This window comes from Ostrinia furnacalis, unplaced genomic scaffold (assembly GCF_004193835.3).
Source record: "Ostrinia furnacalis isolate ACB-3 unplaced genomic scaffold, ASM419383v2 OfSCF5400, whole genome shotgun sequence".
Classification (NCBI taxonomy): Eukaryota; Metazoa; Arthropoda; class Insecta; order Lepidoptera; family Crambidae; genus Ostrinia; species Ostrinia furnacalis.
This window is the reverse complement of record NW_021135639.1, coordinates 220127-233282: the sequence shown is the minus strand read 5'-3', so window position 1 is coordinate 233282 and position 13156 is coordinate 220127. Positions and strand designations below refer to the sequence as shown.

The 13156-nt window shown below is 38.5% G+C and overlaps 1 protein-coding gene across 1 annotated transcript in view; it reads right to left on the bottom strand.

Moving 5' to 3' along the window:
* Positions 1–954: 954 nt before the first annotated feature.
* LOC114361064 (kalirin-like) overlaps positions 955–13156 on the bottom strand; it is a 92015-nt gene continuing 79813 nt past the window's right edge. The window contains exons 16-21 of the mRNA XM_028315983.1: positions 12969–13041; positions 6415–6538; positions 4770–4895; positions 3213–3272; positions 2966–3049; positions 955–1185 (exon numbers count right to left, since the gene is read on the bottom strand). Coding sequence (XP_028171784.1) covers positions 955–1185; positions 2966–3049; positions 3213–3272; positions 4770–4895; positions 6415–6538; positions 12969–13041 — 698 coding nt within the window. The remainder of the gene's footprint in view (positions 1186–2965; positions 3050–3212; positions 3273–4769; positions 4896–6414; positions 6539–12968; positions 13042–13156) is intronic.

Below are 13156 nucleotides of genomic sequence, written 5' to 3'. Positions count from 1 at the left end.
AGAATTTTTTTATTTCGGATATCCGATAGTTTCGGTTACGGTTACGGATATCCATAACATCCCTGCTTGGTAAGATGGCCCTCTCCGTCCCGCTCATACCTTTTAAAATGGCTTCTCCACCTCACTTAAGCCAGAAACTTGAATTTTGGGCACATTAGAATAATATTTTTAACCAAGGTAGATAAAGTTAAAAACGGGATTATTTCCAATAAACAAAAATTGTCGACAATTACAGCAAGATTTTACAAAGTATTATACCATTTTGGAATCCTTACTAAATGCGCCAAATTATGACGTCACTTGCCACACTCGCGTAGTACATTTTTTTTTTCAGTACAGTCAGTTTAAACTAGGCAAAATTTTTATTTTGATATTTTTTTTTGGGAATAATGTATTTTTTTCATCCAAGTTGGAGCAGCTGGTTTTGTAATTTTGATAACAATTTAGAGAAGCATTATTCAGGCTTACATAACAAAAAAAAAATTTGGAAAAAGTGAAGATTTGTGGCAACATGAGTAAAAGGACCGTCATCTGGAGTAGAATTTTTAGATTTTTTTTAAATGCCTATAATTTTTTAAATATGCCACATAGATTTTTTTTTATATTTTTCTGATAACCAGCACACCTTGCCTCAACACCCAGTTCCGGCTTGACGTTACATTACGGGACACCCTGTATATGCGAGTCGATTCTTGAGTGTCTGCAATCTGCATATTAGAGATTTTTTCGACATTCTCATTCCCCAACTAAGTATCGATACTAGACAGCTATTTTACAAAGAAAACACCTAGAGTATCACAGCGTAGCATAGCAATGTTCTCACAATAATCTAATAGTTTCTCCACAGCACTGAGTAGTATTAACGTCAGCAAACATTACATTAGCGTATCGTGGCGCGCTGGAGGTAATATAAGTGCAAGTCAAGTATCCAGTGTTTTATTTATGAAAGTGGTTCTACCACCTTTGACAGTAGAAACAAGAAGTAATTTGATCGTTTCCTACCTGGAAGTGCTTGATGTACCCCTCGCAGACGAGGCGCAGGTCGCTGACGTAGATGTCCTCAGTATCCACCAGCTCTCGTAGCACATACTCGCGCTTCTTCAGCATGGCCTCGTAGCTCTCTTCGGACACCTGTTCCTCCTCGTGCCGGCCCGAAGCCGACGCGTTAGGGCACCCATGTTGTTCCTGCCAATCCACAAATATCCGTAAAACATTCTGCCTACACCCACGTGTTAGGATTTGCCACACTGGATGCGTTCTGTGGTCTCTACGTATACACATTTTGTACTGATGCGATAAAACCGCGCAAGGAACGCAAGCCGGACCGCTGACTAATTTCCTTGTCACGATCGCCCGATTGTGTTACCCGCACCCCTGACCTTACACGATGCGGGCTGCGTTCACTTTGACCTGACCGCAGACCGCATCCAGTATAGCAAATCTTTTTTACTCCACTCCAACCCTTCACGGAAAGCAGCTTTCAATTATCACAACTTTAACACAAGCTGGTAAGGTTCAAAGCGGCAACTATGTTCGCTGCTCTTTAGAGGTTTAAAGTTGTTTAATGAGTTTATTCCTACACTGGACTCGTGTATTCTAAAACGTAAAGGTGAGGTTGTTTTATTATTCACCCGATGACCGGAAATAACCCTCCTCGACATTTAAGATTCCGGGAGCTTTTACAAAAGTATTTGAAATAGGTATAAAGGTTATATTTTTTACGAATCTCTAGCGTTACTTCGAAAAGCGAAACTTTACATTTTATGGAAATAACGCAAACTTGAATCTGAATTTGAGTTCATAGGAATATATTGATGTCAAGCTGATTAAAGACGGCATCTTATATTTCAATTAATGTAAAGCACTGCGCTTAACATGATTAACACGTATTTTGCAAGGTTTTACATCACAATTTAAATGTACAACTCGTTGGTAGGCTTAAGACAACGCAATCAATTAGCAAATCTCCTATAGGCGTCTCACTGTGTAAGACTTCGCAAAGAACATTCTTGAAGTAGATCGTTATTAAGCTATATTATAATCTCGGATATCATTAGTTCCATGAATCTGGCTGAATACAGACACAGACGATTCTATTTGGATAATTAAATCATTCGGTTAAGCTCCTTCGGTTGAATACTGGATACATTCCTGAGTAGAATAAAGAGTGTTTTGTTCTAAACGGAGCGGTACGATTTTAGCTCCAGATTTACAATTGATGGCTCACTGATTCATTGTGATTTTTGTTTCCTGGAAAACCCCATTTTTAAAGCTAGTAACCCAACATGTAATAATACCTACTTTACTTACATAAATACATATAGGCACTCTAATCATGACACGATAATTGAATAAGCGATTTGATAATACTGAGGTGATTTAATGGTGTTATAGGTAAGCGCGCTGAATGAAATTCAGCAATCATGCGGCGGAAAGCTCACTTAATGTATGTGTTGTTTGCGAAGCCGCGGAACGAGTAAAGTCGTGATAGTAAACGCCCGGCACAGAGTGCTGCGAGCGCCGTAAAAAGGCACACCACACTCGCCCGAGTCGGAAAGTTCCGCGCGTGCTCGCGACGCCTGCGGCGGGCTATAACGTCGCAAGCTCACTCAAAAGTTATCCCCTACTAACTTGCCCTCATCAACTGGTGAAACCTTCGTGAAGTGTAAGCAGGAAAACTAAGTTTACAGCAGTATATTACCGCAGTGCAACAATATTAAAAAACTTTTGCATCTAAACAACAAACGTTACGGTACGATAAGACAAAAACGCAAAAACCTTTTTCGAAATACTGGCGATGTTCACACAAACAAAAAAAAAAACAAGCAACAAATGTTTGGCTTACGGTATCCGCTGAGACGTACACAATATCAACTGGCAAACGAAAAAGCAATCCGATCTACCACACGCTGAACGAGGTTACAAATCACATGCACACACTACATGCATTATTTTTGAACCGAACCATTTTTTCCTTAACGATTTGCTCTATCTCGGCAATATCGGCCGGGCCGCCGTTACTATCCAAAGCCTCCAGCGATAATGATGCCTGAAAATTGAACCAACATGTCACCTGAGTATCTGTGATACAGCCCTGAGATCCCAGAGTTAGTCACAATTAATATTAGTTAGAAGTCTGAAAATTATTGGTTTTAGGTACGAATAGCAAGTAAATAATTAGGGTTAAATAAAGTTAGTTTTATTCCACTTACTCGTGACGGATTCGATGCCGCAGCTGGTTGCGCGGGGGCCTGGAGGACGGCCTGCGGGTCCTACGAAACAAATCATACATTATTTATGAACATGAAGCTCATGGTCGTCACAATAACTGCGTAATAATAAGTGACACTATCCTGGAAGAGTAAACCTTGGGGTAATATGATGTCGAAAGATTTAAACGCATATGTAGAAACACGAAGTGGAATATAAAAGAGCGTTGTCATGCCAGCAGGCCACGCCGGCGGGAGAGGCAATCAGACATGTGAATGAGTCGTTAATCTGTGACTGGTGACGAGCTGACGTAACCCGCGCCCGTGCCATCACTCGCTCGTAACGAAGTACGGCAACCAGGAAAGCCTATTTACCCCTCCCTCCTCACCTTCGCGGGTCGTCTTGACGCCTCGGGCGGACTACAAACTCAGTCTCTCAAATATTATGTCGGACAAATTGGATCAACTTAAGAGTGATTATTTGGATACATTGTAAATTTGATCCTATCTTCACGTTCAGAAGTATTTCCCTCTTGTTGGAGAAACGAGTGACAAGAAAAAATTACTGAGGAATTAAGAACATCTTTTTGACTCGAAATTTTGTTCTAATTAGACTTAGCATACATTAGGACTTCGGAGTTTACAATGACCCCCAATTTAGCATTACTTTATTTATTCTAAATGTGCCTCAGAGTTGTTTGATCTGGTCAAAGCTTTAATTCATGTGGCTCGTAAATCGAGCCAGTCAATAACTTCCACTACACTGAACGGGTCGGAGAGAAACTCATATCGGGTATTATTGCGTTCTTCAAGATATTAATAATAAACTAACACAGCAGTAGGTATTTGGATTAAGTTGGTTTCGTTAACTCAAGTATTGGTTTAATACGTATTGAAAAGGACTAAAAGTACTTTATAGTAATACCTTGTATAATATTGATACATTCGTCAGGTTAGATGTTAAGCCCATTCAAGAACGTATGATATTTTGGGCAACGTGGCTAGAGCGCGATCACAGTTTTGTGGCTTACAACTTTGTACGTGCGCTCTTGCCAACTCTGTAGTGGAGCAACAAAAACTGCTAATTAGAATTTAAATGGTGTCATTTCGTGGGAACGCTCCGGTCACCTAAACTAAAAGTTCGTGTAAATAAAAAAAGTTTTATCGGTCGACTGCAACCATTACAAGCCTCGCAGCATCTGTGCTGCTCTCGCTCGATATCTACTGTATACTTAACGGCTGTAAAGTCATGACTGAGGTTTTCTTTGTTCAGGACAGCATATCTAGGGGTACAGTCAACACCACATCACGCAGCGTACGGGACTATTCCCACCTCTCGATCCCACCGTTGCAACTCCTGTGTAGCCACGATCTACAGCTTGACCGCCAATAAAAACCAAACCAGTGAAGGTCAAGTTTGTCCCGAGAGAAAGTTAAAATGTCACTGAACCCGCAACGAAATTAATCAGAATAATATAGGAGGAGTTCGAAGTTAAGATTTGACATCACGCAGCATGTTATCATTGTAATATAGCACTTATTAAGTGTTCATAAGCTTACCTGTATGGGCTTCATGGGCGGCGGCAGCTCTAGCGCGGCGGCGTCGTCTTCCACCTCCTCTAGCGCGGCGGCAGCGTTGTGGCTGCCCTCGCCTTCATCGGCGCGCTCGCCGTCGGTGTAGCCCAACTGTTATGCAAACAATACATTAGATTCCCTTGAAAACTCACAAAAATAAACTATCGCGTCGTCAACCAATTTTTTTCCACTGCTGGACAAAATACCCGTCCCGCACACCTCGAATCTAGGTGGTGACTACCTTTACCAGATCGTCCGGTCCACAGATACACTACGTTTGCCTGCCTACACTACGTTTTCATTAAAATAGTCAACAGAGATTGAAGTAGCGTTCCTCGAAACTCGAATTAGCAGTCTGACACAGACGTTGGTCTATTATCGCCTTATATCCTTTTATCCTTCTATTAAAATAAGTAATTAGTCGGTAGACTTAGTGAAATAAATAAACATAATTTTGCTGCTAAATTCTGAATACATGTTTACATGTTAATTAACTAGCAACCATCATTATGTTATACTTAACTTACGACATAATCTAAGTAAAGCGACGTAAAATACTTTAGCAATTTCAAATTCATCTGCTCAAGTGTTGTCTAAAATGTTGTAAATTGTTACGAGTTCTAATTAAGTTTGAGAGTGAGAAACGTCAGAATATAGGTCACTGTTAGATGGTACTGCACTTAAAAAAATTTAAAGCGGAGCGCGAGGCGATGTACGAGTAACATAATTTACAAAGTGAACAGCACTTTTAAAGAAAGTTCTAAGCGCTGCAAAGACAAAACATTGACGAACCTCTTGTAATTTATTTACATTAATAATTAATAATAATTTCATATGAAGGTCCTGGTCGGAAAAACCAGACGATATGTATACTTAACTAGCTTTCTGCCCGCGGCTTCGCCCGCGTGGAATTTTGTCTGTCACAGAAAAACTTTATCGCGCGCGTCCCTGTTTCAAAAACCGGGATAAAAACTATCCTATGTTCTTTCCCGGGACTCAAACTATCTCTATGCCAAATTTCATCAAAATCGGTTGCGAGGTTTAAGCGGGAAAGCGTAACAGACAGACAGACAGACAGACAGAGAGACAGACAGACAGACAGACAGACAGACAGACAGACAGACAGACAGACAGAGTTACTTTCGCATTTATAATATTAGTTGGGATTGGGATTAGCCGTTGCTACGCCGGTGTACATTTCAACTTGTTATGGAAATACTTTCGCTCATCACGAGGGAGGATCATTTTCTATTCAAAATGAAACGTCAATCAATCGGTGTATGAGTATCGCTTTCCATTTCTTATACGACTTTCAGAGTAGGCATAAGGTAACTTCTATGATTAGCGTCTATAAACTGGTTCATTATTAGTATCATTGCATACGCCCGTATTCACAAACGATGCTTGTTTAAGTGAAGCAGCAAATCGAACGCACAGCTTTGAATAGAGCTCTGTGAATGGTACGTGTCACCCTGTACGTCCACACTGTGAGACCTCATAGTTTGTGAATACGGGCGATAGACTCGTAAATAAGTATTGTCTATAAGTCGTGTGCTGATCGAATGTAGTCAGTATAAAAATGACGGTCCTACGAGCTAAAGTCGAAGGCAGCGAATGTATAACTTCTTACCTTAAGCTTTCTGTCTGATGGTATTTTCTTGAGTGATGGTTTGTCCGCCGTAGCCGGGGACTGAGCTCCACTTGGAGCTTTTTCCTTTCCCTGGGAAGGTTTCCGGAGGCCCAGCCAGCGCCGCCTAAAGAAGAATAGAAAATTAAAATGTATCTTTTTTGAAACTATAGCAACTTCAAAATTAATTGACTGTTAAACATTCGTAAGAATGTATTCACTGTAATCCACATCTTCTTTGTATTTAGTTGCAATAAAAAAATATTCATTGTCAACATTACTCGAAGTGGTATTATCAAATTGCAATCCCTATTTAACTGGATATTACAACTGGAATACGGTGAACAAAAGAGAACGACAAACGAGAAAAATATTTGCTACTATTTTTCTATCAGTTTTGCGTCGTAATTGAATTTGCAGTGTATTTGATATTTCATTGTTCGCTTTCGTGTTTTTGTGAGCCATGCAGCGCTCGCCACAACCGCTGGCCATTGAATTAGGGATTAATTGGATTGCGTGCCATTGTGCATAGCAGCCAAGACATCCACAGTCAAGCCTTTCTAATATAAATAACTTCCTAATGAAGTAAGTTCCCCTTAAATTCCTTAGATATCAATATAATAACTTGCTACATTTCGGTACTACAATATTAACGCATTCTCCGATGTTAAACACTGCATAAATTATGATGTCATGCCTGTTACTTCGAGATTTCCCGATGGCAACTATGCTGGTAAACTAATAAAGTAACTCGGGCTCGGTATAAACAGCACAACTGCTATATTATTAATCGAGTTCAGTCACACGACCCCACAATACCAAGCTGTTAGCGTACCTACTACCAGTTGCTTACTATTATAGTGATACAAAAACTAGCGTCGTTTTCGTCTACTACTACTATTTAAGAAAAGTAATTGAATACGTCCTTTGTATGTAGATGTCACCGTAAAATTGTGAATTCCGTCAGATTATAATCTGACGTAGTTAAATTACAATCTAACCTAACCTAACCGACTGTTAGTTTACAATCTAACGCGTTATACAGGGTGTTTGGCGCATCGTGTGCCAAAATGATTTGGCGGATAGAATGGGTCATTTCCTATATTTTCAGCCCCCATAACACGTTCCATGTCAGGCGGGCTACTTTTATATTAAGTTTTTTAGTAATTTCACCAAAATACCCAAATCGCATCATTTAATTTCGATTTAAAAAAAAACTACTAAGCGTAGCCTCAAAGTAAATATTTTGTTTTGACGTGCATTGACATAGGGTTGCATCAAATCTAAATTTACTGGCAAATATCATCTAGTTTTTTTTTAATTCAGCTTTGAACTTTTCCGAAAAGTTAAAAATGGACTGAACATTTAAGTTTACATGGCTATAAATTTTTTTTAAAAGAGATAGCGATCTTCGGATTTTATCAAAACTTCTCTAGTCTATCCCCATTCAAACGGTATACTAATCTTGTTTAAATAATAACAACAACTTCACAAATTCCCTAAATTAGTGCATTGACTCTATTCGGACTGATTTGCGAAATTTGTGTTTATAGCCCCTTTTTGTGTGAATAACACGTTAAATACCTACAGGTAAAAAATATTTATCTTATGCAATGTAAAAAACCTTTTCTCTATCGTTTTTCAATGTGGATTTCTTGAAATTAAAGACGAAAATAATTATTTTGATCGTTTATTAATTATTACAAATTTTGTTCAAAATGTCCGCCTCGGCAACGTATACACTAACGACATCTTCGACTGTTGTCGTATGCAGCCTCATTTCTCTTTTTATTACTATAAAGGCGTTTTCTATTCGTTGTTGTAGTTCTTCTAATGTTTGAACTTCCGTTACGTACACCAGTTCATTACCTCGTCCCCAGACGTAAAAATCTAACGGAGTTAGGTCTGGGGAACGTGCAGGCCACTGTATAGGGCCAGTCTAAATTAGAAGAAGATGTCGTTACTTAGTGTATACGTTGCCGAGGCGGACATTTTGAACAAAATTTGTAATAATTAATAAACGATCAAAATAATTATTTTCGTCTTTAATTTCAAGAAATCCACATTGAAAAACGATAGGGAAAAGGTTTTTTACATTGCATAAGATAAATATTTTTTACCTGTAGGTATTTAACGTGTTATTCACACAAAAAGGGGCTATAAACACAAATTTCACAAATCAGTCCGAATAGAGTCAATGCACTAATTTAGGGAATTTGTGAAGTTGTTGTTATTATTTAAACAAGATTAGTATACCGTTTGAATGGGGATAGACTAGAGAAGTTTTGATAAAATCCGAAGATCGCTATCTCTTTTAAAAAAAAATTTATAGCCATGTAAACTTAAATGTTCAGTCCATTTTTAACTTTTAGGAAAAGTTCAAAGCTGAATTAAAAAAAAACTAGATGATATTTGCCAGTAAATTTAGATTTGATGCAACCCTATATCAATGCACGTCAAAACAAAATATTTACTTTGAGGCTACGCTTAGTAGTTTTTTTTTAAATCGAAATTAAATGATGCGATTTGGGTATTTTGGTGAAATTACTAAAAAACTTAATATAAAAGTAGCCGCCTGACATGGAACGTGTTATGGGGGCTGAAAATATAGGAAATGACCCATTCTATCCGCCAAACCATTTTGGCACACGATGCGCCAAACACCCTGTATTATAAACTGACAGAGTTCACAATTTCACGTTGACATATACATTAGCGTTTAATTGTCTATTCGTCAACAGTAGATAGTAACAAATTGCATATCCCACGAAGTAGGTTACTCAAACCCTTTAAGATGAGCTAAGGGTCGTCGCCGCGAGGAGCTGAATACAAATTAAGCGATCAATCAATTCACTTAGGTGGGTTCTATTTCGAGGAGAATGCCAGTCGGCCACTCGGTTTTCCCGAAGCTTTTAGGTAGGTACAATACTCGTAATAGAACTCGTAAGGATTCTTAACTTAATGTCTCATATCTACTACAGTAAATGCCCGTTAACGTAAAATTGTGATTAGATAATAAGGAGTTTGAAGAGACTTTCGAGTACCTACATAAAAGCTTATTCTGCCACGAATTTTCGTCTGCAAAATATCATGTTTTTATCTGTTAAGAAAATGTAATAATAACACATAATTTTGGATCATTGTAATTTGTACCTTGTTATGAGTGTTAATTAAAGGTTTTTGATCGGGCCTTCGCCATCGCGACCACGAATGACAGTGTACTACAGTTTCACTGCGTAATCAGATACATAAACCACATTGGCTGATGTATAGCGCTAACACTAAGAGGGTAGGGTTAGCAACTTGACAGAGTAATTATAATTAGACTAGAAGTATAAATTAAACTGAAGGACATATTCAGCATTAATCTTCGTGATTTGTATTGTAGATAAGGCTTGTTGTAATATTCAGAGGCCATAAATCCGAAAAAATGATGTCCTTAACAACTTAGCGTGCTTACTTATCGATCTAAGGACCTGTATAAATCAACGTTCAAGCAGACTAACTCTGCAATTGCAATAATGCACGTACATTTCCAGAACGATTAGCGAGCATTTAGTAGGGGTTCCAATTAACAATTGCAACTGGTGTAAACGCTAAGCTTGGGGGCAAAGGGAACTCGGCGGTACACAGACACTTCCGAGCATCAATAAAGCCGAGTCAGACGTACGCAATCCCGCCATTTGCCGTGTTCCGTTCGCTTGGCAAAAGTAAGCGGACTGCGGAACTGTTTGCGTCAAGGACAATTGAGACAAACCAAAACACTAAACAGTAAATTCAAAAGCAAGATTTAGAGTCTCTTTTACTTGTATGTTTTCAAAAATCTTTGTAACTCAATTCTGAATACTATAGGCAAGTGTTTAAGGCTTTATTACAAAATTATAATGATGTAAGTAGAGACTACCTACGGGTCTTCCTCCTTCGAACAAGACTGTTACATTGGTGTAATTGAGTCTTATAATAACCAACTTGAAAGATAAAATAACATACTCTCAGTAACTCTAGCATACCTTACAACGAAAAGCAAGAGATTACAATTAATTTAGTTTTTATCTTAGATGTAGAGACAAGTAATCGGTCGTCATCGAGCCAAGGACCCGCCACCGCATTGCGGTCGGTCGGTAACAAAAACACTTATAATGAATCGTCCGCCGGCCGGCTGCGCATGTTGCGTAACAAACAAAAACAAACCAGACTTACTTCGAGAAAACCACTTGACTCCACATAATTATTGAAACTACGAAACTGACTAGCACAGTTGTTGCTCCACATCACTCAAACTCGCGGCTCGCTGGACGGACGGCGTGAGCGCTCGCACCTCCGGCTTGCAAATAAATACGCTGCACAAATACTGTTATCTGTTATCTACGTCGAAGGAGCTAATAATTGAGTTGTAGTAGAGCGATATCGTTGCTAAGATTACAGTGATAATTTGAATATGGCAACACGCAAACGCGACATAAAAATGTAGGTGATACACAAAGTATGAGTTCCCAATTATACGGCGATAGGAGATCGATGGCCCAGTCTGCCGCGGGCAAACGGCACGAGCGACAAAACGGTGACAGACAGCTTAACGGGAGAAGACGTAAAATACACCCAATAAAATTATTGCGTAATAGAGTTGTTTGGGTCTGAAAATTTTAATTGGCTGAAATAAAATAAACGTTGGAATTTTAATCTAAAGTTGTTAGCTTATCAGAAATCAATGATTGTAATGATTGGATGACGTAATTACATAGAAAGTTACAGATATCAGAAAATTTTATTTAGTAGACATTAGCTAAACAGATTATTTGGTTACAAGTCATGAATATAAAAGCTGTCGTAAGTTTATAAAGTGTTATTTTGTTTTAAGAAACTTTAAAGATTCTGGCTTGAAAATCAACAAACAGTATCGTAGGTAGGTACGTGTACTACATGTTAGTTAAACTAAGTAGGTATTAAATAAGAAATAACGTAACTACTCTAAATAAAATCAGATCGAAATTAAACTAAATAATAAGCGAATTCCATGTGGAGTGTCACAGTCGTTGGTTGATATTTAGTCACACCTAAACTTTTTCCACTACAAGAAAAAACGTTTTTTTTGTTTTACAAATCTTTTTGCACACCGTACATGACCATGAATGCTTCGCTTTTTATATGGTCGTAAATTTGAATGGAATTGCGTAGGTTTTCCTCAAGCATACGAACAATTTGGTATTGTTCAACGCAACACTCATAGTGATTGAGGACTGAGGAAACGTGAGGTGCTATGAGACCTGATGAAGCGGCAGCAGCCGTCCGCGCCGCAGGGCGCTCGCGCGTGCCTCTCTCGCTGCATGCCGGGCTGCGCGTGCGACCCGCCCGACCGACGACTGACTGCTTATCGCGCACAAATTAAATATAACACAAGAATCAAGATAAAAAACATGACTAACGATACGACAAATCGCCTCCAAGATATGAGATAACGAAATTGTTTTTGCTTGTTGCACATTACATAATGATGTGCAATCGGCACAGGTATTCTTGTTCTCGTTTCAGTACTAATATTTGTTTGAAGCAACGTGCACAGATAAAACTGTTTTAAATAGATCTATTTATGAAGGACGGAAGGTTATTGAATATTTATTTCATCTAAAGCGAGAGACGCAATTGAGCTTTTACTGGTCGAAAATACAATTCTTCTTTATGTAAATAACTAAAATATTAATTTCATCATTCAGATGTAATATTTTATGTGTGTGTGTGTGTGTGTGTGTGTGTGTGTGTGTGTGTGTGTGTGTGTGTGTGTGTGTGTGTGTGTGTGTGTGTAATACGCAGTACAGGGCGGCGGCACATCAAGCATCACACTTTAGCATATTATAGTCTAATGTATATGTTACGGTTAATGTGATAAATTGAAAATTATGAATAATAACCGGTTATTATGAATAATTACCGACAGTCGCGGTAAAAGTGATAAATGAATAACATTTAACAGTGATTATTTAATAATTCAACCTTAGTACTAACAAATATCATAAAAGAGAACAACATCTTGTGTACGTGCTCTTGTACAGCCAAAATTTTTGAACGTTTTGATATCATATTAATATAATTTGACATAATGAGTTTGGAATGTTTCTTGCATAATATTACTTTTCCATGATGCCCATAACATAATGTTTTGTTTTAAGTGAAAAATAGGTTAAGGTGCGGCGGGGGTGGCCCTTGGGCCACCCCTAAGCCGCCTATTTAGTTTTATACACACATAAATGACCTCATATTAATCACATTTACCAAATCATGAGGTAATTATTCATAATAACCGGCGATTATTCATAATTTTCACATTTATCACATTAACCGTAACATATACATACTGTCTTGTGATAAATTCTATTTTCCAACAAAAACGAAATTGTGATCTGCTGCCGACTGTAGTGTACATAGACCAAACTGTAGCTGGGTTGCACCATTTTACTTTAACTTTAACAAACGTCAAACTCCTTACAAAAACACCGATTAACGTCAAAGTTACGGTCAAAGTTAGGTGGTGCAACTCAGCCTTAATGTAAATAGAGACTTACGAGCTGAAGCCCCGGCGTTGCTTTCCCGGGCTCGCCACAGTGACACTCGCGCCCGGGTCCGAGTTGGATGCGTCTGCACAAAAAGAAACAATACGTTAATGCCTACGATACTTCTCAACAACCACATACTAAGCTAGTCTGTTTATCTTTTATGCTAGGCACAGGGAAATGTGGATCAAAGAGCTGTA